This window comes from Glycine soja, chromosome 11 (genome assembly GCF_004193775.1).
Source record: "Glycine soja cultivar W05 chromosome 11, ASM419377v2, whole genome shotgun sequence".
Classification (NCBI taxonomy): Eukaryota; Viridiplantae; Streptophyta; class Magnoliopsida; order Fabales; family Fabaceae; genus Glycine; species Glycine soja.
In genome coordinates this window covers 37,828,440-37,855,346 of record NC_041012.1, presented here as the reverse complement: position 1 = coordinate 37,855,346, position 26,907 = coordinate 37,828,440, and the positions used below count along the sequence as shown (strand labels likewise).

The 26,907-nt window shown below is 34.3% G+C and overlaps 2 protein-coding genes across 8 annotated transcripts; one reads left to right on the top strand and one right to left on the bottom strand.

Moving 5' to 3' along the window:
• The first annotated feature begins 1,294 nt into the window (after positions 1-1,294).
• LOC114376131 (cilia- and flagella-associated protein 20-like) lies at positions 1,295-13,321 on the top strand. 5 transcript variants are annotated; one of them, XM_028334064.1, is made up of 8 exons: positions 1,295-1,405; positions 1,589-1,644; positions 1,743-1,774; positions 3,075-3,176; positions 3,663-3,694; positions 11,871-12,112; positions 12,669-12,905; positions 13,042-13,321. In XM_028334064.1, exons 3-8 carry the CDS (start codon positions 1,761-1,763, stop codon positions 13,048-13,050), a joined length of 636 nt encoding a protein of 211 aa, XP_028189865.1. In that variant the 5' UTR covers positions 1,295-1,405; positions 1,589-1,644; positions 1,743-1,760; the 3' UTR covers positions 13,051-13,321. The 5 variants fall into 5 exon arrangements, with proteins under 5 accessions (XP_028189865.1, XP_028189869.1, XP_028189868.1 ...); XM_028334068.1 differs by lacking the exon at positions 3,075-3,176; XM_028334067.1 differs by lacking the exons at positions 1,743-1,774; positions 3,075-3,176.
• Positions 13,322-14,370: 1,049 nt separating this feature from the next.
• Positions 14,371-20,070, bottom strand: LOC114376128 (putative disease resistance RPP13-like protein 1). 3 transcript variants are annotated; one of them, XR_003658910.1, is made up of 3 exons: positions 16,310-20,070; positions 15,224-15,385; positions 14,371-14,792 (listed from the first exon to the last, which is right to left on the bottom strand). XR_003658910.1 is itself a non-coding variant. In XM_028334061.1 (2 exons), exons 1-2 carry the CDS (start codon positions 19,851-19,853, stop codon positions 14,671-14,673), a joined length of 3,552 nt encoding a protein of 1,183 aa, XP_028189862.1. In that variant the 5' UTR covers positions 19,854-20,070; the 3' UTR covers positions 14,440-14,670. The 3 variants fall into 3 exon arrangements, 1 of the variants encoding a protein (XP_028189862.1); XR_003658911.1 differs by having other exon boundaries at positions 15,224-15,391; positions 16,316-20,070; XM_028334061.1 differs by lacking the exon at positions 15,224-15,385 and having other exon boundaries at positions 14,440-14,678.
• Positions 20,071-26,907: the final 6,837 nt, after the last annotated feature.

Genomic DNA, 26,907 nt, shown 5'->3' with positions numbered 1-26,907 from the left:
AGTTAGTTTCTCATAAATAATATATGTAAAATTTTATATTAATTCAAAATCATTTGATATCCCGTGCATATAAATTAAAATTAATGTAATATAAACATTTTAAAATATATCATTTGATTATATTTTTATTGTTATTTAATTTTAATAAAATTTGATATAAATTATCTTCTTGAGAACACATATATATCATTCAATGATTAAATCAATAAAAATTATATTTTATATCAAATTATAAAATTTCTCCACACATAGTAAATATAGATACATGTGCTAAGAAATAATTAATAATAATTTTTTATAATAATAAATTGAGATAATTTTATAAAAAATAAGTCCATATATTTTTTTAACTATGATATTGGTCTGGAATTATTTTTACCAAAAATAATAATAAATTTTTTTTCATCAAAGCACACAAAATAAATATTCTTCTTCTAAATAATATACAAATTGAACAACTATTTAATATAGACACAATTAAATTTTTTATTCATACTAAATTTAGAAATTATAAACTTAACTTACTCACATAAATTTAAAAATTATAAACTTAATTTAAAAAAATAAGAATAACATACATTAAAATATTGAATCACTTTCAATAGGATCGAGATTCATCATAAATTTTGAAATTATATGCTTAATTTTAAAAATAAGAATAACACTCCATTCTTCAGAATGCATTAAAATACCGACTTACTTTGATTATGATTGGAAATGCATATGTTTAAAAAAATAAACATATTTTATTATTTATCTAATTATATATACATATTAATGTGTGTAATTTCTTGTCTAAGATAAATTAAAGATAAACAATTTTAATCTAACTATAGTTTATATATATTTAAAGACATTTATTTCTTATACATTTTAATTATTTAAAAACAAATAATATTTATGCTATGGCTAAAATCCTCGTTTAACTATAATTAATATATATATATATATACCTCAGCTGATGAGTTTAGGATTCAACAATATAGAATTGAGTTTTATAACTGTTTATCAATTAGTTGTAATTCAAAAAAAATGAAATGTCAACTAAATAATTATGTTACACCCCTACATACAGTCATACAGACACGTATAATTGTATAATAATATTAATATAATTTCCATTTTCATGACATATAAATTTAGTAATAATTGAAATTTATTTCATTAAGTGACAATAAAATAAATTAAAATTGGCCAAAATATAACTAAATTATGTATTTTTTTTAGGGGTGGAAACGAAATTGTTATTTAAGCCTTATTTATTTAATTTAAATATTTATAAATCGTTGTTTGTTGTTCTGTAAACTTTCTAATGTTTGTTGTTCTGTAACGCATGCAAGCAAAACCCACGAAGATTTAGGGTTTCGCATTGCTACTTCGCGTTCGTTCATCTCTCTCACGCCTCGTAATCTTCTTTTGCTTTGTTTTTCGTTCCCTCTTTACTTTCCTGAATCCGAGTCCATTCCGTTTAGATTCTTCTGCGTGGAATTGCGAGCTAATTTTGTGTCGTGTTCTTTTTGTTGCAATTTTTAAAAAAATTAGGTTTTAAAATTGGCTATTGTTGTTATTGTTGGTTTTGGTGGTGCAGAAGATGTTCAAGAACACATTCCAATCTGGATTTCTTTCCATTTTGTACAGCCTTGGGTATGCTCTGTTTTGGCGTGTTTGTTTCATATTTCTGTTTCTCATGTTTGCTGTGATGAAGGTACTGAAATTTCTCATTATTTGTTAATTTTATATAGGAGTAAACCTTTGCAAATATGGGACAAAGAAGGTACGTGCTTTCTTGTTTCCAGTTACATCAAGTGGTAATATTTTGGTATTTGAATGCTTCAGAGTGAGGGATTGTGATAAGGAACATGCACATGTATAACATAGTATGAAGTTATTACAATCTTAATTATTCATTTTCCAACCAATGATTGGACTTTATGGTCTGAAATACACCCCTTGTGAGATCAAATCTTCTGAGCTTGTTTTAAATTCAATACTCTGCCTTGCATTGTCTGAAATTATGACTGAATGATACTTAATTCTTGTTTTCAGAATTTTATTTATGGTTTTTGTCGTGAAGTATTAAGATTCCCACCGTGTGGCTGACTGATAGCAGACCTATAGTTAAACCAATGATTGGACTTTATTTTGAGCTTGTTTTAAATTCAATACTCTACCTTGCATTGTCTGAAATTACAACCAAATGATACTTAATTCTCGTTTTCAGAATTTTATGGTTTATGTCTTGAAGTAGTAAGATTCCCACCATGTGGCTGACTGATAGCAGACCTATAGTTAAACAGGTCAATGTTAGGAAGAGGAGTAAGCCAATTGTAAACATAAGTTAGTTGGGGTTGGTTAGGAGGTTTGCTATGGTCAGTTAAGGGGGCTATCCTATGTACCAGATGGTGGGAATTAATTGTCTTGTGGCTGAGAATTGTAAGACTAAAATCATGAGGGTTGCATGGTTGGGATTTAGGATCGGAGGCTGAGGTGTGGGTGATTGTCGAATGAGCGGGTTGAGGTTGAATATTTTGGATTAAAATCTAAAGTCTAAAGCACTTCTTACCCTTCATAAACTCCCCCTCCCAAGGGCCAAAACGATACCATTTTTGTGGTGTCTCTTTTCACACAGTTATGGCCGTGAAAGGCAGAAAAAAGTTGTGTATTGGTGCAATTTCACACAGTTATGCCGTGAAAGGCAGCACAACCACTGGCAGCAAGGCGTGACACCACCTTCAGGAGTGGGGATGCTTGCTCTCGCCAGCGTGACATGCTATTGATAACTATGGCTGGCACCCACAATCACCAATTTTTGTATGAAATTAGTTAGACAAAACACATGCTAGCCTTATAATGATTGGAGTTTGGCTGCTCCTAGGTCTTAGAAAATACGACACACTGGGAGTATCAAGTTACCTCAATTTCCGAACATCAATCTCCAGCCAATTTATTTTCTAAAAATTTATGGACACAATGAGACTGCTGGTTCTCTTACTTTTTCTTCCTAACATATTACATATATATTTCAATGGCTTATTTTTCCCAATCTATATATTAATTCTTGGGTTCTTTCTCAGGGGGTTTGCAAAAAGATTTCTACATCCAGATATAGTTTCTATTTATGATTATATCTTTCTCTGGGATGAGGATTTAGGGGTGGAACATTTTTCTCCATCAAGGTATGACTGATGGTTTTGCTGCACTTCTCCACTGGTGGTATACTTTGATATTTGATGGCCTGGTGGGCCGGTCCAGGCTTGTAAAATAGTGGCCTAAAATGAACCAGGCCAATTGGCCTGGCTTAGCGGGCCAAACGGGCCAGGCTGGTCCCAAAAAATGTAAAAGCACTGGACCTATTTGGTCCATTTTTTCTTAAAATTCATATAAATATAAATTGAAAAAATAGACAGATCAATTTTGTCCCAGCCAGGCCTAGAAATACATAGCCTGTAGGAGATTCGGGTCGGGCTGGGCCTATTTGGTCCATTTTTTCTTAAAATTCATATAAATATAAATTGAAAAAATAGACAGATCAATTTTGGCCCAGCCAGGCCAAGAAATACATAGCCTGTAGGAGATTCGGGTCGGGCTGGGAACATTTCTGTTTCTCATGTTTGCTGTGATGAAGGTACTGCAATTTCTCATTATTTTTTAATTTTATATAGGAGTAAACCTTTGCAAATATGGGACAAAGAAGGTACGTGCTTTCTTGTTTCCAGTTACATCAAGTGGTAATATTTTGGGATTTGAATGCTTCAGAGTGAGGGATTGTGATAAGAAACATGCACATGTATAACATAGTATGAAGTTATTACAATCTTAATTATTCATTTTCCAACCAATGATTGGACTTTATTGTCTGAAATACACCCCTTGTGAGATCAAATCTTCTGAGCTTGTTTTAAATTCAATACTCTGCCTTGCATTGTCTGAGATTATGACCGAATGATACTTAATTCTTGTTTTCAGAATTTTATTTATGGTTTTTGTCGTGAAGTATTAAGATTCCCACTGTGTGGCTGACTGATAGCAGACCTATAGTTAAACCAATGATTGGACTTTATTTTGAGCTTGTTTTAAATTCAATACTCTACCTTGCATTGTCTGAAATTACAACCAAATGATACTTAATTCTCGTTTTCAGAATTTTATGGTTTATGTCTTGAAGTAGTAAGATTCCCACCATGTGGCTGACTGGTAGCAGACCTATAGTTAAACAGGTCAATGTTAGGAAGAGAAGGAGTAAGCCAATTGTAAACATAACTTAGTTGGGGTTGGTTAAGAGGTTTGCTATGGTCAGTTAAGGGGGCTATCCTATGTACCAGATGGTGGGAATTAATTGTCTTGTGGCTGAGAATTGTAAGACTAAAATCATGAGGGTTGCATGGTTAGGATTTAGGATCGGAGGCTGAGGTGTGGGTGATTGTTGAATGAGTGAGTTGAGGTTGAATATTGTGGATTAAAATCTAAAGTCTAAAGCAATTCTTACCCTTCATAAACTCCCCCCCCCCCCCTCCCAAGGGCCAAAATGATACCACTTTTGTGGTATCTCTTTTCACACAGTTATGGCCGTGAAAGGCAGAAAAAGTTGCGTATTGGTGCAATTTCACACAGTTATTGCCGTGAAAGGTATCACAACCACTGACAGCAAGGCGTGAGCGTGACACCACCTTCAGGAGTGGGGATGCTTGCTCTCACCATATTGATAACACTTGAAATGAAGGTGAGGAGGAGTCAAAACCTCACTTTCTCTCTCAGCTTTATTAGATTCAAAATGTTACATATATATAGGATACAAAAAAGAGAGAGGAGAGATGACAGTGACATCTCACTGCTGCCTTCTGAATAAGGCTTACAGATTAAGCTACCAAACAAAGCTAAAATACAAAAGAAATATTCAACATTCAACACTCCCCCTCAAGCTGGAGCATATAAATCATATGCACCAAGCTTGGAACATATAGTCTGAATTCTGGGTCCTCTTAGGGACTTAGTCAAAATATCCGCTGGCTGGTCATTAGAACCAATGAGCTCAGTGACAATCTCCTTGAACAGAAGCTTCTCTCGAATGAAATGACAATCAATCTCTATATGCTTAGTCCTTTCATGAAAGACTGGGTTTGAGGCAATATGAAGAGCAGCCTGATTATCACAATACAACTTCATTTGCAACTCTTCACAAAACCTCAATTCTTGCAGAAATTGTTTAATCCACATGAGTTCACAAGTAACCATAGCCATCGATCGATATTCAGCTTCTGCACTAGACCGAGCTACAACCGTCTGTTTCTTGCTTTTCCAAGAAATAAGATTTCCTCCAATGAAGACACAATAGCCTGATGTAGACCTCCTATCCATGGGACAGCCAGCCCAATCAGCATCACAATATCCTGATAATTGCGTATTACCTTTGTCTTCATACAACAACCCTTGTCCAGGAGCTCTCTTAATATACCTCAAAATACGCATGACAGCATTCCAATGGTCCAAATGAGGATTTTGCATAAATTGGCTAACCACTCCCACAGCAAAGGAGATATCAGGTCTAGTGATGGTAAGGTAAATGAGTTTTCCCACAAGCCTCCTATATCTCTCGGGGTCAGGATAAACTTCACTTTGATCTGCCATGAGCTTCAAATTAGGATCCATAGGACTTTCAACAAGTCTACAATTTTGCATACCTGTTTCTTCTAAAATATCAAGGGCATACTTCCTCTGAGAGATCACAACACCATCTCCTGATTGAGCCACTTCAATACCAAGGAAATACTTCAAAGATCCCAAATCTTTGGTCTGAAAATGACTGAATAAATGCTCTTTTAGCTGGCTGATCTTAGTAGCATCATTCCCTGTAATCACTATATCATCAACATAGACCATTAGATAAACACATTTTCCAGGAGATGTATGACAATAAAATACAGAGTGATCAGCTTCACTTCGTTTCAGTCCAAACATGTGAACAACATGACTAAATTTATCAAACCAAGCACGAGGAGATTGCTTCAACCCATAGAGAGATCGATGAAGCTTACACACAAGGCCATACTCCCCCTGAGCAACAAACCCAGGTGGTTGCTCCATATAAATATCCTCCTCAAGATCACCGTGGAGAAAGGCATTCTTAATATCAAGCTGATGGAGGGGCCAGTGACGAATAGCAGCCATAGCAAGAAACAGACGAACAGTGGTGAGTTTGGCGACAGGAGAGAAAGTATCACAGTAATCAATGCCATATACCTGTGTGTAGCCTTTAGCTACCAAACGAGCCTTAAGCCGATCAACCTCACCAGTGGGCCCAACTTTAACAGTGTAGACCCACCTACAACCCACAGGGGTCTTACCAGGGGGAAGAGGAACAAGCTCCCAAGTACCATTATTTTCAAGGGCCTGCATTTCATCAATCATAGCCTGTCTCCTGCCAGGATGATCAAGTGCCTCACGGACAGTGGAAGGAATGGCAAGGGAAGACAATGAACAAACAAAGGAACTGTATGAAGGAGACAAACGGTGATAGCTTAAGAAATTATAAATAGGATGAGGATTACGAGTAGAACGAGTACCTTTTCTGATGGCAATGGGCCAATGTGAATCAGAATGAGGAGAAGAAGTGGAAGGAGAGGGCGGATCCATGAGTGGAGGACTGGTTGAAGAAGGACGAGAATCACTAGGAGAGGCTTCAGGTACTGGAGATCCAATCTGCCTTGTCCTGTGTTGATCTGTAGTCAGAGGTGGTAAGATGACTTCAGGTGAATTTGGTGAGGAAGATGGAACAATACTGACATTTTGGCCTGAGTTATCTAGGGGATAAGGAGAAGGAATAGGAAGAACTTCCTGAAGAGATGAAGAATGGTCCACGGAGGGTGAAAAGAAAGGTGTGTCTTCAAAGAAGGTTACATCTGCAGACATGTAGTATCGTCTCATGGTTGGAGAGTAACATTTGTAACCCTTTTGAAGACGAGAATAACCCAGGAAGACACATTTGACTGACCTAGCAGAGAGTGTATCTAAACCAGGAGACAAATCATGAACAAAACAGGTACAACCAAACACTTTAGGAGAGACATGAAATAAAGGATCATGAGGAAAGACAAGTGAGTGAGGAATTTGGTTTTCAAGAGAAGAAGAAGGCATCCGATTTATTAGGAAACAAGCAGTAAGCACCGCATCTCCCCAATGATGTATCGGAACATTCGAATTTAGCATTAGGGAGCGTGCAATTTCAAGAAGATGACGATTCTTCCTTTTTGCAATACCATTTTGTTGTGGTGTGTGAGGACATGTGGATTGATGTAGAATACCTTTGGAAGACAGAAAAGAAGAAAGATCATGAGAGAAATACTCTTTAGCATTATCACTTCTGAAAATTTTAATTGTTTTTCCAAATTGATTCTCAATTTCATTGTAGAATGACACAAATATAGGCAAAAGTTCAGATCTGTCTTTCATTAAATAAACCCAAGTACATCTGGAGAATTCATCAATGAAGGTTACAAAATATCGAAAACCAAAAGATGTAACACGACTTGGTCCCCAAATATCAGAATGAATGGTAGAGAAAGTCGAGTTACATCTTTGTACAGTTTGAGGAAATGACGACCTGACATGTTTTCCTAGTTGACAAGACTCACAATCTAAGACTCGAAGATTCTTAAGACTAGGGACCATCATCTTCAATTTTGATAAACTTGGGTGTCCTAGACGATCATGCAAAAGTTTGGGTTTTGAGATTGCAAAACAAGACCCAGGTGGACTGGATTCCAAATAGTAAAGTCCTCGTGATTCATGTCCTTCTCCAATCAGCCGTCCCGTTCCATGTTCCTGAATAACAAAAGAATTAGCAGTAAAGGTTACTGAACAATTTAACGAACGAGTTAATTGACTTAGTGAGATTAAATTATAGGGACACTGCGGAAGGAATAAAACAGAGTTTAATTTCAAGGAAGGAGACAATGAAACTTGACCACTTCCTTGAGACGCAACCTTGGAGCCATTAGCTACAGTGACGAGGTGAGGAATTTTTGGTAAGGAAAAGGATGAAAAGGAAGACTTATTACCAGAAATATGGTCAGAGGCACCTGAGTCGAGTATCCAAGGACTAGGACCTTCAATTGATTGAGAGATACAAGCTGTTGAAAAACATGATACAGATGAGGATTGAGCTTGGTTGCTGGGTCTCTCGGATTTGAGCTTCAAATACTTCTGATACTCCTCATCAGAGAACTTAGACTCTGCTTTCTCTGATCTAGAAACCTGTGCAACCTTGTCAGGAAACCCATGCAACGAATAACAATTCTCTTGGGTGTGACCCATCCTCTTGCAGTAGGTGCAATGAGGACGTCCACCCCTCCATTGCGGCCTCCTCTGCTGTTGCGACCGCCTCCTCTACCACGTGATGCAACCATTGTTGACGTCTCCACACTATCAGTAGGATTTTCATCCTTCGATAAGTGAGGCACACGGAGAAGCCTAGTGATGAGAGAATCCATGGATGGAACCTGATCCCCAGCGAGTACTTGATCACGAACATGATCAAAGTCTGAGTGTAAGCTTCTCAGGATAAGGACCATGTAAAACTTGTCCAGTTTCCTGTTCACTTCTTCTAATGAATCAGCCACAAGAAACTTTCTCAGCTCTTCCACGGCAGCCCGAGCCTTACCCACATGAGCAATCATGTCATGGCTGGTTTGCTTGAGGGCTGTAACCTTCATGGTTGCATCAAATAAGCTCTGAATATCATTGGCAAAAATTTCTTGAGCCTTCTTCCAAAAAGAACGACACGTTTTAAATGATCTAAGGATATCCAAAATATCCGGCTCAACTGATTGCCATAACACAGCACACAGTTGATAATCAAGCTTCTCCCATTCGGCTCTTTTGTCACTTGAAACAGAATCGGAAGCTTTCTCCAAATGGTCATGGTGTCCTTGACCAAGAAACCAAAGTTCTACGGAAGCAGACCATGAGGGGTAATTTTTCCAGTTGAGTTTAGCAGCTGTGATGGTTGGAGTCTCGGAGAAGGAGAAAACAGGTCCAGGGGAAGCCATTTTGACCCACAAGGTGAAACCCTAAGGGAGCAAAAAGGTGGAGAGAATAGGGCTGTAGCGTTCCAGGTGACGAAACTGGAAACTGAGGGCTGGAACGGACTCAGGAGAAGCCGACCAAGAGAACGGCGGAGGCACGGCGCCGGGACGACGGTGCGTGGACTGCACGCGCCGGAGGACGCGCGGGACGGTGGCGGCGTGTGGCTGCTCCGTTGCCGACGCGAGTTGGCCGGCTGGCTCGCGCTTCCCAAGGCGAGCCTAACCCTGGCTTCGCCGGAGAAATGGCCCCCAGAAAGTGGCGGTGGCAGACGGCGGCGGTGGCGGCGGACGGTGGATGACACCTGCTCTGATGTCAACTTGAAATGAAGGTGAGGAGGAGTCAAAACCTCACTTTCTCTCTCAGCTTTATTAGATTCAAAATGTTACATATATATAGGATACAAAAAAGAGAGAGGAGAGATGACAGTGACATCTCACTGCTGCCTTCTGAATAAGGCTTACAGATTAAGCTACCAAACAAAGCTAAAATACAAAAGAAATATTCAACATTCAACAATAACTATGGCTGACACCCACAATCACCAATTTTTGTACGAAATTATTTAGACAAAACACATGCTAGCCTTATAATGATTGGAGTTCGGCTGATCCTAGGTCTTAGAAAATACGAAACACTGGGAGTATCAAGTTACCTCAATTTCCGAACATCAATATCCAGCCAATTTATTTTCTAAAAATTTATGGAACATAATAACCACTTAAATTTGATCAAACTCTCTTTCTGCACCATCACTCTCCACATCTAAGATCTCTTAATCACTATTCACCTCAGTGATTGTCTTTTCCTCTGCAATCTCTTCAATGACTTTGGATTGTTCTTCATTTTGTGACTTATCTGTAGCAACCGTTGTCTATGATCATTTCAGACTCATCGTCAAACTTAGGTTCTATTCCAGATGGCATCCTAGTGAGTAGCGACGAGTGAACTGCACCATTTAGTGGAACACCAAGGTAAGAAACCAGTGTGTTACTATATGAGTGTTATTTAATTAAAAAGACTTGGACTGCAGCTTTTACAAGCAGAAAATGGAAACAAGTAACAACCCGAGATGAATCTCCTTGACACATTCTACCAAAGCTAATGCTCATCAATAAAAAAAATCCCTGTGGAAAGTCTAACCAAAATTCCACACTGTCATGCTAACTTTGCCCCTATATCTTGCTATAACATGTCAACTCAGCTCCTTCTCACCCTCCTAGAACCCCCTTCCTTTTAGTATAGAATCCAATAGCAATAGGAGCAAAGGTCCTATCAGTTACACAAATCACTCAATTCCCCTTGCTTGTTCTCATGCACTCTGTTACATTAAGCATTTGATTCTCCTTGATTGCCTCTCTGCATTCTTTCCTAATCCTAATATAAACCATAGTGATAGGTGGTCACCTGACAATACTTTCCCCAGAAGCCTTCAACTTGTCTTCAAGGTAAAATGTAGGAAACTATTCTTGCAGTCTTGTGTAGATGTTCCCAAGAATTTTCAAAGTCAGGAAGGTCCTGTCATTTAATTAGGACCTTGGTGAGATCCTCTGTATTGATTCTGTAATCCAGCACCTTTGCTGCGTCAGGCTGTATCTCAAGCTCCCATTCATCACTCATCAGATAGAAAGGTAAGCAATGCTTGAATATCAACAGGAGTAGACAGCTGCTAGCAGGCAACTTCAATTACATAGAACCTAGGACCTAGCTTTTCATTAACCTGCCTAACTAAATCTCCACATTGGTAGTATACATCCCCTTCTATGCTTGTCACCTTATGATTTCATTGTATTTTTGGCCAACATCAAGTTATGCTCGAGATCATCAACATCTGATCCTGTTCTGTCATTAAATGGTTAACCCACTCATCAGTTGATGGAGTTGTGGGACTTCTAAATAGTATAGAAGGGATTTAGGACCCACCCCTTTTTAGACTGGGTTAGATCTGTAAACAAATTACTCAAGAACGTATAGAATGACAGGGAGAAAAAAGAATGGAAAAGAATGAATCGTCTGTATTATAAATTAAGGGAAAAAGAAACCAGGTACATGCAGTGGTGCCGTGATTATTGGTGTTATACCAATACTCAGCCCAACTGAGACAGTTGGCCATTGCTTACGCTTTGAACTTGTTAAACATTGCAAATACATCTCTATGCATCTATTGACAACCTTAGTTTGGCCATCAGCTTGAGGGTGGTAAGCCAAACTAAATTTGAGTTTGGTACCTTCCATCTTGAATAACTCAGTCCAAAATCAGCTGATAAGAAAGAGCCTGTCCCTGTCTGAGACTATTGATGATGAGCAGCCATACAGTTTGAAAGCTTCTTTAGTAAAACTTCGGACACTTCCTTAGCCGAGTAAGGGTGACTTAAAACCACAAAATGGGCATATTTAGTGAATCTATACACTATAACCATGATAGTGTCCACTACATTGGACTTAGTTAACCCTCCAATAGTCCAATGAAATCCATAAAAATGTCTGGCCAAACCCGAATGGGTACTGGTAGTGGCTGTAATAGCCCGGCAGGAGATAGGGTTTGGTACTTGTTTCTTTGGCAGGTGTCTCATGCTGCTACATAATTGTGTATTACCATTTTGCATGCCTTCAGATAAAAACAACTGAGTAATCCTCTTATAAATTCTGAAAAACCCAAATGCCCTCCTATGGAAAAATCATGAAAGCTGGCCTCATAGTTAGCATATTTGTGGCTTGTTTGATTATAAGAACAATCTTTTTCATGTTCAAGGTAAATATTATGTGACTGATTTTTCTTGAACTTTGTTTAGTTGTGAATGGCCATGTTAAACGACCACAGGATGAAGACATACAATCCAATGTACTGGAAATAATTGGATCAAATATTCAGTCCACATACATTACGTGCCCAGCTGACCCAGCTGCAACACTTGGTATAAAACTTCCATTCTTGGTTTTGATTGTCAAGAATCTAATGAAGTATTTCACATTTGAGATTCAAGTTTTGGATGATAAGAATGTCAGACGACGATTTCGAGCCTCAAATTTTCAAGTGTGTAAGTCTGCCCATGTTTTTGTTTCTAATGGGTTTACCCACAACTTGCAGAATTTTAATTTCTTCCATATGTATTTTGTGCATGACTGCTTGCTTGTACCTAATATTATAGAGAACTTTGATTTTCTAAATAGTAATGCTTTGGCATGATTCTATTTTTGGATCATTGTATTTTTTAGTTAGAAAGTCTTAGAAGAAGAATCTTGGTTATGTTCCTCGAGTCTGATGAAATTCACATTTTTTTACTGCATCTGCATTCGATTAGTTTGTATGTGCAGAATTGCATTGAGATTAAGTACAATCTTTCATTTTTAAATCACCGTAAGACTGGGGAATATTAGTGTTAAAATAGTTCTTATTATCATCCAATGTCATTCTTTAGGTATACTGTGATGTTTATAAAAATAAAAAGATTAGGAAAATTATAACAAACATTTTTGCTAAAACAATCTTGATATGTTTTCTGAAATACATGGATCCCATTTCTTTTTGAAATACTGTCAAATATGGATTACAAATGATTTCATGTTCTCTTATTTTCATGTCATAATAGGCTGTCACTCGGGTAAAGCCCTACATGTGCACTATGCCACTGAGAATGGATGAGGGGTGGAATCAAATCCAGTTTAACCTGGCTGATTTCACCAAGAGAGCATATGGTACTAATTATGTGGAGACACTGCGAGTTCAGGTACATGCAAACTGTTGCCTGAGAAGGATTTACTTCTCTGACCGCCTCTACTCTGAAGAGGAACTCCCTCCAGAGTTCAAATTGTACCTTCCAATGCAGGTTAGACTTTAGAGATGCCCTCATTTGGAAGACTAGTTCTTTTTATGTTTATCTTTTATTGTAAAGTGTATGTTATGAGTCTCTCTGTTTTGTTTTGTTTTTGGTAAAATCTCACCTTGTGCTTATCATCATGCAGAAATCATGAAAAAATGGGAGTTTGGAGTTGTAGCCTGGAGAAATTGATGTGATTTTATATCCGTACTACATATAGTTTTACTAGTTGACTTTATTCTAAACTTTGTATCTATGTTGTGCTAGATTAATATTGCTCGTTCTAGTAACATGAAGTTGTGTAGGGTGTTCTGATGCTTGTCTCTAATATTCGAAGTTGACTTTGATGATGATTGGTGTCTTTGTATGTTAGTTTCTAACCAAAGAAAGGATGATAGTGTTATAAATGCATTGCATTAATAATAGATATGCCTAATATCTGGTTATCTTAAGAATAAAAAAAATAAATTCAAATAGAATAAACATTGAATATAAGTGGGTAGCAGGAATCAATAACAAAATACAAAATACGCTCTTGTTTAACTTAATGTAATGTTTTTGCAAAGTTCTTATTTTGAGTTTTCCTTCATTAAAGAGAAGTTGGGATAAAAACAATTTTATGTTTTTAAAAATTAAAGCTAATTATTACATTTTAAGAGTATAGAAGTGAAGAAAATAAAAATTAAAGACTATTTACAAACAAATGAAAAAAAAAAAGTAAAATAGTTAATTTGGTGATTTTTGTTTAAACTTCAGCTACATGAAAGTTGCTGTTTTTTTATACTAACCATTTATGTAAAGGGCCAAAACAAAAAGAAATAATATAACAAGAGAGCCAAGGCAATGTATTGTGCACTTTCATCATTATTGCATCGTATACTTCTTACTGCATTTTGTAATGGGCTATCCTGGATGCGATGGGAGGTGCAGCATGGAATGGTGGAAGTGCAGAAAATAAATGCCAAGAGACAATGATGTTTCTAAGTTCCACCGTGAAGGCTAAAAAAAATAGTGCTACAAAAGTTGAGATATAGTTAGTCATGTGGTATTGAGAATCAAAATGATTAAATGAAAGAAATATCAAGGATTTCAATTGACGTAAGATTAACGCATTAAGTTCGAGACTGCAAAGATAAAGAGTGATTTACTACATGCAGCCAATGGTGCTTTTGGTTTGATTCATTAACTAAATGACATCATGCAAATTAATGAAATGCATTTCTGTTTAGTTTTAAGTTTTAAACGTTTATAATGCAACAAATTAAATTGCTTATTGCTCGTGGAGCTCTTCTAGTTAGATTTAATTTAGGGCCTAAAATCGCATTTAACAATTTCAAAGCTTTGTAATAAAAGAAAAATGAAATAAACACTTTTTTAGACGACAATTCTTTATAAAAAAAAAAAGAAATTGGGAACAAAATTAATCTGTTAAATATCTTATCTGACAAATAATTCAGACGTCTACACCCATGAATAAAATTTGGGTTTAGAAAATAATTATAGAGTATTTACATGGATTCAGATAGCTGAAGAGAGCCCCAAAGAAGTTAAAAGTATCATGAATTCACGATCATTAGTTTTAGAAGAAAACAAATTTGAAATTTTAGAAATGTACTTGCATGATGTAAGCTCTGGAATTAATAAGTCAGTGAATTCCCGATAAAAGCAATGCCCATAATCCTGTTACAAATTTAGCTGTACATAAACTAATGTTTAAAACAATTTAGAATAAGCATGCATCTCCCAGGATAGCAAGTAGCTAATCTGCATCTCATTAACCACCTGCACTCAAGGACTTTCAAAGGCACCAGTAGGACATTGGTCATCGTGCAATGTATCTTTTCCATGGACAGAAGAAAATTTGAGTTTGATGACCTTCACCAATTTCCTAGTTTCCTGGTAATCAGCAAACATGACCAGTAAATAAAACAATGTATTTTGACAGAATTCAACTACAAGGTGGAGCACAATGATGTCCGAAATTGTTGCACGTAAAAAGGAATAGACAAAAGTAGTTAGTTTGTGAAAGAAAGTGGATGCATACATATGCAAAAGTAAATCTTATTGTATTAATCTGTTAATGCTTGGGATATAACATCTATTAGACTTTTGTAGATTTTTACTCAAAGTCATCCCTGATCTGTGTAAGTTAAGCCATCCTCCCCCATTAATATTAGCTGTCACTTATGCTACAATTAGATGCTATCTAGAGAGTAAAAATGTAAAACATTTCCAATAAACAAGATTGCAGTATAGGGATGAGTAACTATATGTAACAAGTAACTATTCGATTAGAAACAAGTAACTATATGTACCAGAGTACATACCTTATTCAAAGCTAGAATATTTGGAGGCATTCAGTGGCTGGAATTTCTGATGATACTTTTGACGTACAAACTATTACTCCCCCAATATTGATTAATCTTCAAAGTACAAACCAATTTGGAAATCCTGTACTAACATAGCTCCTGGTTGACAGCTCTTTCAATCTGATATCATAAATGCATTTCAATAATTAGATGAGAAGAATGGACATTAGTAGATTTTAAGAATCTAGGATGAATAAAACAAAAGATAAAATGTTGCTTCATTTAAGATTCTTTATAGTTTCTTCGAAGTTAAGGAAACATTTGAAAACAGAAAGCTACACAATATGTTATTAGGTTAAATTATGCAGTGGGTTCCTAAATTATTTTGGAATTTTCAAGTAAGTCCCTAAACTAAAATAGTAGGTGTCTCTGGTTATTAATCTGGCAGATTGAAACTGCCAGAAAATGACAGTTTATGGTAATTTTAAAAATTTTAGGGACTCGATTTAAAAACTTACATGATCAGGGACCTAATTATTATTTTTTTAGTTTAGAAACCTATCTGAAAATTTTAAAATAAGATAGGGACCCACTGAATAATTTAACCATGTGATTAACAGAAAAACCCATATGTGGAAAAGTAACATGAGAACATCAAGCAAAAAAAGATGAGAAGTGACAGAAAATGAAGCCCAACCCACATCATAGGAAGCTCTGCAAAGCAAGACTGAGTTTTCAATGCATAGTATGATTTTTGAATGCCTTTTCATATTTAATATAAACAATATCATATTTCAAAAGCTACAAAGATACCGCCGAGAATTAGCACCTGATGAATAGCTACAAAGTTATTATTTTAAAATTATCTTTTTTTATCTCTCTATCTATATTGACTCTCATTAATGTTTGTAGAAAAAATAATTAAGTAATACATCTAAAAATTAAAAAATAATCTTATAAAAAAAGACAAATAAATTGTTATAAATAATCTTATAATTTGGATCTGAGGAAGTATTAGATATAAAAGAAAAAAAAAAAAAAAAGCTGATGCGTTAAGAAGCATGTAGAAGTTTGACGATAATTCTTAAACATCAACATCATTACCGTTTAACGACACGCGTTTAATGTGAGCAATCTTTGGCCAGTCTTCGCCTTCGGGTTCCCGGCAACGTTGTTTGAGCAACTGACAGTCCCAAATGTTCAAAGTTGAAATGGATTTGGGCAGACCCTCCTCTGGTAAGCATTGGAGCCTGGGGCAGTCAACAAGACGCAATTTCTTGAGAGAGGAGAGGTGGCAGAGACCTTTGTAGTCCAGTCTTTTTAGATCTTCACAATGTCTGATGTCTAGAGTAACAAGAGAGTGTGGCAGTACACCTTCGTCAGGAAGACACTCAACATCCACTCCTCCAATAGATAAGCTTTCCAGAGAGTGATTGCCTCCCAAGGCACTTTTCAATAAGGACATAAGTTTGTAACTACCACCATGGAGACACATAACTTTTAAATTTGATGGCAAACCTCCTTCGGGAAACATTTCAACTTTTGGACAATCATCTATCCACAGAGAATCAAGAGATGGAAGGAGGACATGCATTTCTTCAGGTAATGATTCTAATTGAGGGCACTTATCGATATTCAGCCACTGGAGATGATTATGAGCCTGCCCCTGTGAAATCCTCTGTAGATTAGGACAGTTCCGGAAAAGAAGGTTCTTGAGTATTGGGAACATATCTAAGTGAATGGTGGTTAGAGAGTCGCAGCCACCACTGATGCCCAACCATACAAGGAAATCATAGCAACTGTGCATGGGAATATTGTTATTTGAACAAGAGTAATTGCGTCCAATCTCTTCCAGTAAGGTTGCCTCCACGTTGTGACCTTCAATGATAAGCTCTTTCAAAGTTGTCGGATGATCAATTTGCAGCTTTCCACAGTCTCCTAGGGATAATTGATGAATATCAGGGGCACTGAGAGCAGAAGGTACAAGTTGTTCACACCCAGAGATCTTTAGATAATTTAAATGGCATAGTTGCTCTGGCAAGTGCCCTTTCAGCTTGGGACAACGCATTATAAAAAGACGTCGAAGACGTGGAAAAGCACCTGTCACACCTTTACATTCCCATTCTTCCCATTCCTTCATATTGTCGAACTTCAAAGATTCCAAGGATGTAAATGAACAAGAGCTACTCCCGTAAAAATCAGCATTGATACTCACAATCCCATCAAGCCCTTCAACTGAAAGCTCCTTCAGAAATGGCAAAAGTCCAAGGGGAGGCAAACATAGGAAATATTTACAGTTCGTCAAGGTTAAGGACACCACATTACATAATGAATTATCCGATAACCAACTAGGAAATTGAGTACCACCGTAGTATCGGATTGACAATTTCTCCAAATGTCTTGGAGGTTGCAGATTCTCTAGTACTTGTCTTTCTTTTATTGAATCATCAAGGTTCCGGCCCCGATTCCATCCTAACTTTAGATCCAGAAGATGAGTTTTATTTTTCAAATCTGCTGCCAATGCATCCAAGGGATTTACAATATTTTGCAGCTCCTCAATTGATAAGCTTCCATGAAGATTGAGTTCCCCTAGCTGTTGAATACTGCAGTTGTCGATGCCCTTTCCAACGTAAAACGAACTCAACACCTGAAGATTCTTCAGTTTTCCAAAATGCATTGGCATCTTTCTCACTTTAGTGTGCATAAATTCAAGACAACGCAAATTGGTGAGTTTATGCAAATTTGAGGGTAGCTCCTCCAAAAGGAAACAATTATTCAGCTTCAAGACTTGCAAGTTACAGAGAAAACACGTTGAATCAGGTAGTTTTTTTATGTAAGTACCGGAAAGGTCTAACGAACGAAGATGCTTAAGATTGCCTACAGAGTCAGGCATCTCTTTAAGGTCACATTGAGACAAAGATAAGATGCGTAAGAACTTAAACTTCGAGAACAACTCATCTACTAGTTTCCTACCACCCCACTTTATAAATAGTAGAGGCATGGGCATAAATGTTCGTAGCCTTTGAGCATGATATAAACTCCCGTACCCATCAAAATATTGATCAAATTCAGTTACAAATGAAAAATGACGGACTTTTGATATGCTTTTTGGTTTATCAACTTGTAACCTGAAACAGATGTCCCCACAAACATATTTTGCCAAATCATTGAGAAGGTCATGCATGAAAAAACACTTTTCTATACTTGATCGTTGAAAGAAGGACCTTGATAATAGATCATTGAAGTATTGTTCACCAATTTCTTCTTGAGGATTACTCTGTTGAGAGCATTGTACAAAATTTTCAGCCACCCATAACTGAATTAAGCTCTCCTTGTAAAACTTGTGATCTTTGGGGAATAAGGCACAATAAGCGAAACATCTCTTCAGATGAGAAGGAAGATGGAAATAGCTCAACAATAAAGCAGGGATGATTTTACTTTCTTCTTTTGGTAACTCCCATATCTTGCTTTTCAATACACCTTCCCATTGTGAAATAGATGGCTTTTTGTGTAAAAGACATCCAACTGTTTCTAAGGCTAGAGGCAACCCTTGGCACTTCTCAATTATCTTTATACCAATCTCCTTCAGCTCAGCATTCAACTTAGGATAATCATCTTGGAATGCATGCTGAGCGAAAACTTGCCAGCTGTGATCTTCTCGTAATTGCTTTAGTTCATGTACTTTGTTTGACTGCATGGTTGAAGCAACATTGTTACTGCGAGTCGTGACAAGAATTTTACTTCCCTTAGCCCCATATTTAAGAGGAGTTTGTAAAGCCTTCCATTGGTCTCGATCTTCGTTCCAAACATCATCCAGAACGAAAAGATATTTATTCCCCGACAACTTTTCTTTCAATCTTCCATGAACCATTTCTAGGTCGTCTCCACTGTCATCTTTGGATTTAGTGATTTTGTTAAGAATTGTTTTGCTTAACATCAAAACATCAAAATCATCCGAAACACAGATCCAGACTTTGATGTCAAATTTAGCCTCCTCTATCCTTGGGTTGTTATATACATGTTGGGCAAGAGTGGTCTTACCCATCCCACCCATTCCCACAATCGAAAGTATTGATATCTTGTTATGATTGTCAGTGTCAGAAGTCAGCCAATTAAGGATCATATCTTTGTCATCATCTCTGCCATAAATAACACTTTCAACCACCAAAGATGTGGATGACAATTTCTGTGACACTTTACTACCCGATCCTGATCCAACCCCATCACCACTAACATTTTTCAAACGTAGAGTATCCTTTAAATTTAAAAGAGAATCTAGTTCATCAAGGACATCTTTGATCATTGATTCAAAATCGCATACCTTGCTAGCACTGGTCTGGGATTCAGCTTCCAACTCAGTTTTGGTGAATTCGCAGTCTATTTCCTCCAACAGATCCTCGGTATTAAGCAACACGTCTCTGACGTCATCAAGCCATTCTTTCACATTTTTATCAGTGAACTGCTTTTGTTCTGCATCATCAACAACAGCATTGACAGACACCAGCTTCCACTTCAACTTTTTCAGCAGTCTCCCATCGAGCTTTCTTCCAAGAAAGTAATCCAAAACTTGATGAGAATCCAGCTTGTCAAACAGCACCTGAAGGACAGCACCAAAAAGAGCACCACCAAGGGTTTCTAGTACTGGCATGGTTGGAAAGAAAGTGGTTGAACCCAAAAGAAGAAAGGGTTGTGAAAATTGCAAGTAAGAAAGGGTAATGCAGATAGTGAGAAGAGGTAATGAATGAGTGACTATTTTGTTGAGATGGCTTTACTTGAAGGTTTGATGGCAAAGCAGTAGCTGTTCATTGTTCCCGACAGCATAATAATGTGTGGAGCACATCAAATCTGCTTTACTTGCTTTATCTACTCCAATGAAATATGTAGCAACTTTAGTGGTTTTAGTCAATTTGGGTGGCTAACTTAACAATAATTTGAGTCATAACGTTAACGTGCCGACAAAATCGTGAAAGGACCCTATTGGACAACTGAACAAAGAAGAGCAAACTCTCTTCACAATTATTAAAGACTAAACTTTTTTTTTTCTTTTTTCTTTTGGCATGTTATATTTTTAACAACTGTTGTGTGACCCCACGGATTAATCACTTAATTTTACGAATATTTTTTATAAATTCTTTTTTAAACTTGTATTAAGAGCTTTTTATATCTAAAGTATGATATTTCTAATTAATTAATATTATTTATTATAGATATATAACTGATTATATATAGCAGACTATATTTTTAAATATAAGGTATAAGAGAAATTAAAATTAATTACCTATTAGATAAAATAGTAATTTAAATAATTATTGTGAAATAGTATTTCAAATAATGTATAGTAAGAGTTTTTAGTCATTATAAAAGAATGAAAAGAGTATATTATTATGAAACGAAATTTTGAACTATATTTGTAAAATTAAAATATTAATGTAAGCTATGTATGTCATGTCATACGGGAATTATATCCTGGTTTATAGATATCAAATAGATTCAAATATGATTTTATCGATGATAAATATATAATTTTTGTGTTTATTTTTTAATAAAATAATAATTCTATTTTTTATTTTTAATAAGTTAATAAATTTTGTATTTATTTTCTCGTAAAATAAAATTTATTTATTATTAGTTAGGACTAAAAAAATTGGTTAATTTATTATGCAATAAACATAAAATTTGTTAATTTATCAAGAAATAAAATAAAATATAATAAAATATGAATGACCAAAAATAAAATTATTATTTTAATTGAGACTCGACGTAAAATAAAATTTATTAAAAAATAAATATAAAAAATAAATATTTATTAAAAATCAAAAAATATATTTAAACCTATCAAACACCTTATATACATGCAGATTTGTTTCATCTATGTACATCCTTGCTTTACTTATAATGAAAAATATTAAGCAAGTTTAATGCCTGAGTCAATTTTGATGGCTAACTTATCAATAAATAAACCCAAAGAAATCTAACATCTAATATGTATATGAGTCATCAGAAGGTGCCAACTGACCGAATTATGGAATAAAGATAATACATTCAACAAATATACAAATAATTAATAACTAACTTTGATCAAGTGGATTGGTTCTGAAAAACATTTCTAGAATCAAATATAAGATACGTATTTGAATTTCTTTGATTTATTGACATCTTCTAGTTTAACTAGCTTCACGAAATATTTAGGTAAATTTAGTGTGATGAATCTATTTATAATATATAAATTTGATATAAATATATTTTTATTCTTAATATATATTTAAATTCTATATTTGATTTTTAATAAAAAAAAAATTTAATTGCCATAAATTCCTAATTTGAAACATTATATACAAGATTTTTATCGTTAGAAATGATTAAGTTCATATCACGTGGGATTAATTGTGAGATGTGAAATAATAATATGTCGTTTAACATAAGATCATATTTTAATTAAATTAAAACGAATAAAAGTAAAAGATTAACAACAATATTGTACTGAGGTTCTATTAAATTGCAATTTTTGTAGGTTCACATAATAATGTAGGTTCAGATAATGTGCGGAGCCCGTCCAATTTGCTTTATCTACTCCAATGAAATATTAGTAATTTTAGAGGTTTTAGTCAATTTGGGTGGCTCTACATGAAGGTTTGATGGTAAAGCTGTTGATTCTTCCCGACAGCATAATAATGTGTGGCCCACATCAAATTTGCTTTACTTCCTTTATCTACTCCAACGAAATTTTGAATTATATTTTTAAAATTAAAATATTAATGTAAGCTATGCATGTCGTGCAGGAACTATATCCTGATTTATGGATAATGCTATAAAATATCAAATAGACTTAAATATACTTTTTAATTGTTAATAAATATATGATTTCCATGTTTTTTTAATAAATTTTTATTTTGCATTAAATTTTTAATAAAATAATTTTATTTTTAGTCATTATTTTTTTCTTTTATGTTAAATTAACAAATTTTATATTTATTTTCTGATGAAAAAAATTCTTTATTATTAATCAAGACTAAAATAAAATTGGCTAATTTATCAAAGAATAAAACTAAAATTCGTTAATGTATTAAAGACTAAAATAAAATATTAAGAACAAAATAAAATTTTATTAAAAATTCAAAGTAAAAGAAAATTTATAAAAAAAATAAACACAAAAATTAAATATTTATTAAATATTAAAAAATATATTTAAACCTATCAATAATTAGCAAATTTAGTATTTATTTCCAGGTTAAAAAAATCATTTATTATTAGTCGAGACTAAAATAAAATTGACTAATTTACCAAAAAAATAAACATAAAATTCGTTAATTTATTATATACTACAACAAAATATTAACAACAAAAAAAAATTATTATTTCATTAAATACTCAAAGTAAAACAAAATTTATAAAAAAAATAACCACAAAAACCAAATATTTATTAAACATTAAAAAACATATTTAAACCTATCACATATCTTATATGCATGCAGATTTGTTTCATTTATGTAAATCCTTGATTTACTCTGCTTATTGACTTTAATAAAAATGCAGATTTGTTTTATTTATGTATATCCTTGATTTACTCTGCTTATTGACTTTAATAAAAAATATTAAGCAACTTTAGTGCGTGAGTCAATTTCGATGGTTAACTTATCAATAAATAAACCCAAGGAACCTAATATCTAACATGTATATGAGCCATATGGAATGAAGAGAATACATTCAATAAATATACAAATAATAACTAACTCTAATCAAGTGGTTTGGTTATGGAAAATGTTTGCAGAATCAAGTATAAGATATGCATTTGGATTTCTTTGATTTATTGACATCTTTTCGTTTAGCTGGCTTCATGAAATATTTAAGCAAATTTAATGTGATCAATCTATTTCTAATATATAAATTTAACTTAAATATATTTTTTATTTCTAATAAATTTTACATTTGATTCATAATAAAAAAAATTATTATGATGCGTCTCTAATATTTGAAATATTTTGTAAGAGATTCTTATCAAAATATAGAATTATAGTCTAACAATAATGACAATAACAATCTTATCATAATGTTACAAAATAAGAGTATTTAACATTTTAGAATTATAGTACTTAGCATTAAACAATGTAATTATTAAGTAAGGACTATTGGATATGATCTCTGACAGACGGCAACACCCATAACATTAAACCAGAAGATAACTTTGGCTAATGTGGTACAAATAAAAACTCTAACCAAAAAGACCTAATTACATTGATAAACAACCAGCCGCCCAAAAAATAAGTCTCCAATGATGGTTTCAAAATTTTCACTTATGAACCCTTACTACTTCTTAGGTGTTTCTTATTGCCCAACAGGAAGGCTACTGACTTCTTGATACACACGATTCCTACTTTTGACTTTGCTTCTTGTCACTAGTTTAGGTGGTTTAACAACTTTGACCTTGTCCACAACCCTTGTATCTCCTACTTGTTGATCAACCTAAAAATTAAAAGTTTATAAGTATTGAACATTGTTATATCAAGGAGAAGGGTTCAATCAAATAAGATTGTTAAATCAAATTAAAAAACAACCTTGTCAAGACTAGCAACAACATCAGATGTTGCTTGTGTTAGAAAAACCAATCTCGCACATAATTCAGTCAATCTTGTCGATTGCATTATTTTCCTTTGAATTACATTAGTAATAGTTTAACTTTTTCAGACTTTGGATCCCCTTAAGTGCTATTCATGTAACAGGTATTGATCTTTCAAATCACTTGACTTTTTTGTTAGTTATTGCCTCGCCCAAAAAAAAAAAATTCCCTACAAATATAAACTAACAAAATTAATGTCACATACAACATAATGTTCATCATCACTTGAAATCTCACCAAGTTGGTGAACTTTCTAATCCTCAAAGACATGTGTAACAGGTTGTGATTAAGAACTTGGTGGTGGTGCAGACTTGGCACTTTTGACAATTTTTTATAAAGCTTATGGCTTAGGTGTTGGTTGTGCACTTTTGATAGTCTTTGATGAAGCTTGTGCTTAAGGTCCTAACTTTGCACGCTTGATAGTATTTGATGAAGCTTGTGCATAAAGTCTTGACTTTGCACGTTTGGAAATGTTTGATCAAGCTTGTGGCATAGGTACTGGTTGTGCACTTTTGATAGGCTTTTTAAGAAGATTGTCCTTCAGATGTTGGCTTTGCACCTTTGGTAGTCTTTGAAGAAGCTTGTGGTTGTGGGGTTTATTTTGCCATTTTCACTATCTTTGAAGAAACTTGTGTTTGAGGTGCTTGTTTCCTTTTATTCAGCTGACCAACATTTGGTTGAATTCCCTGAAACAATAATGTTAATAAGTACCATTTTAAGTAATTAACATATAAAAGATGTTAACTAATGTAAATACAAATTAGAGACTTGTCAAGTTATTTTCCTCATTAGTTGTTGCATCACTGTCAATCTCCAATTGTTGAGGGATAAGTTCTTTCTCAGCTTGTTGTGAATAAATAACAGGTGTTGTGTTGTTATTCCCAGCAATTGTGTTGTCAACAACTATGTTATTGTGCTCAACATTGTCTTCATTTTATGGTTCTCCATCAACTAGTGGAGGCAAATCACACTTTCTCTCATTGTGGTTAATTTTCCCACATCTTCTATGTTGATACTTGCTTGTTGTTTTTTCCTCAATTTAGTGGGATTGAGATTCTCATAAGGTTCCTTTCCCCTTAGTTTTTAGGTCTAGTTGGACCCCTCTTATGCTCAAGCGGAAAAATATAACTAACATTTTTAACATTTTTCCACAACATTTGGTCATTCATAGCAAACATCTCATGTGAATAACACACATAAAAAAAATTAACCCCAAACTAAAAATTATTCTAATCAATAACACGACTATCATGTATTCCCCACCACACACTGACAAAACAAACCAACAAAAATATAGAATAAACAATACAAACACAATAAAGAAGACTTAACGATGTACATGTCTGGACCACTTTCTTCACTTTTGGAACCACAAGCTTTAAAACCAAAATCTTCCACTAATCGCACGAAACCCTAACCCCAAAAATGCGTGAACAACAACCATGAAAACGAAGACCAAACGTCGCACCCACACATCGTTAGAACAGACCCTCCACAATAGCAAGGATGAAGCAAATCGTTAACCCTAATCCCATTTTATTGTGAACATTGATGAAGTGTGTGAGAAGAAGAGACGAAATCGTGTTTGTGTTTTGAAGCAAAGCACAATGCTCTTTCTATCTTAGTAAAATGACGTCATAACATTATTCTCCCTCCCTCTTAATTTAAATTTTGATCCTAAACAATATTTGCTGATTATTTTTTAAAAATAAAAAATACATTTTACATGGAATCTCAACTCAGACATAAAATACACGTGAGTAGCTTGCTGACTTGTATAGTTAATGACCACATCAATAGATAATGGATACCTTCTAAAGGCACGAATCTCACAATTTTTTTTTCAAATATTATAAACGTATCGCAAAAGAAAAATTTATAAGAGACCAAATATAAAATTGAAATATATATCAAAGATAAAAAATATATTTAAGTCTATAAATTTTGAGATACAAAACCACATATTGTCATGTCAACATACTAATTTCCGCCACATCAGGTCCAATTACTCTTATGTTAATATATGATGAATTCTACATTCCATTATTTGTTTCATCTATAATTTCACTCTTATTTTTCCAAATTGTAAATTCTCATAAGAAGTCACAGGTGATAATAATTCCTTTTGTTTTGTTTGTAAATTGTAATTTCACTTATTTCTCCCATTTTTCCGAATCACATCTCAAAGTGCACAAACTCTCAATCTACCGTATGCCATTTCACAAGTTTGGTTTCCATCTCCTGTTCAATTAGCACCATTGCAATGCTACCCACAACCTCTTATTTTACATATGACACCATCCCACAAACACATGCAGATAGATGTTGTATTGTGGTTGAATATCATGAATGACTGAAATCTTTTTTCTTTTGAGTTTTTACTCCTTATGTTGTGAACATTGAATCACAACACCTTCATGTACTACTCTTAAAAAAAACAGCTTCACTCATTATGCCTCTTATGTTAATAGACAATTGAGTAATAAAAATATTGGAGATAAGTGGTTTTATATATGTTCCTCTTCAATTTTTACATCCCCTTTCTCTTCATAGTTCATACCAATTATTAGTTATATTCATTTTTAATTTAGTCCCTGTCTAATTGTCTATTATCAGTCTGCTCCTTCTAAATTCCTCTAATTTAACATGTTATTTTATGGATTGCTCGATAAAGAAAGATTTATTTTTCATCGAGTAGAGCTAAATTATGCAATCTTTTCTAAGCGATTAAGAACTGAACTATCCCTATTGAAGTTCAAATGTCAATTGATGTCATCATTATGATTCTTGTCATGTTGTTTGCATTTGAAGTAATATTGGTATGTTTAATTTTTATAGATAGATAATATTGGTATATTATATATGCATTCGTCTTTTAAATTTAGATATATTTTAATTATTAATTGAGTTAAATTCATATATATATATATATAGAGGATATCATACATCAAAGAGAATGTTAGTGAAATTAAAGTATGTATTGTATATTTTAATTTGAAATTTAAAGACAAACATTTGCACCATGATGAATTGTGACAATCATGATGAAAATTTGTATTAAGTAACTAATAATTTAAAATTTAAATCT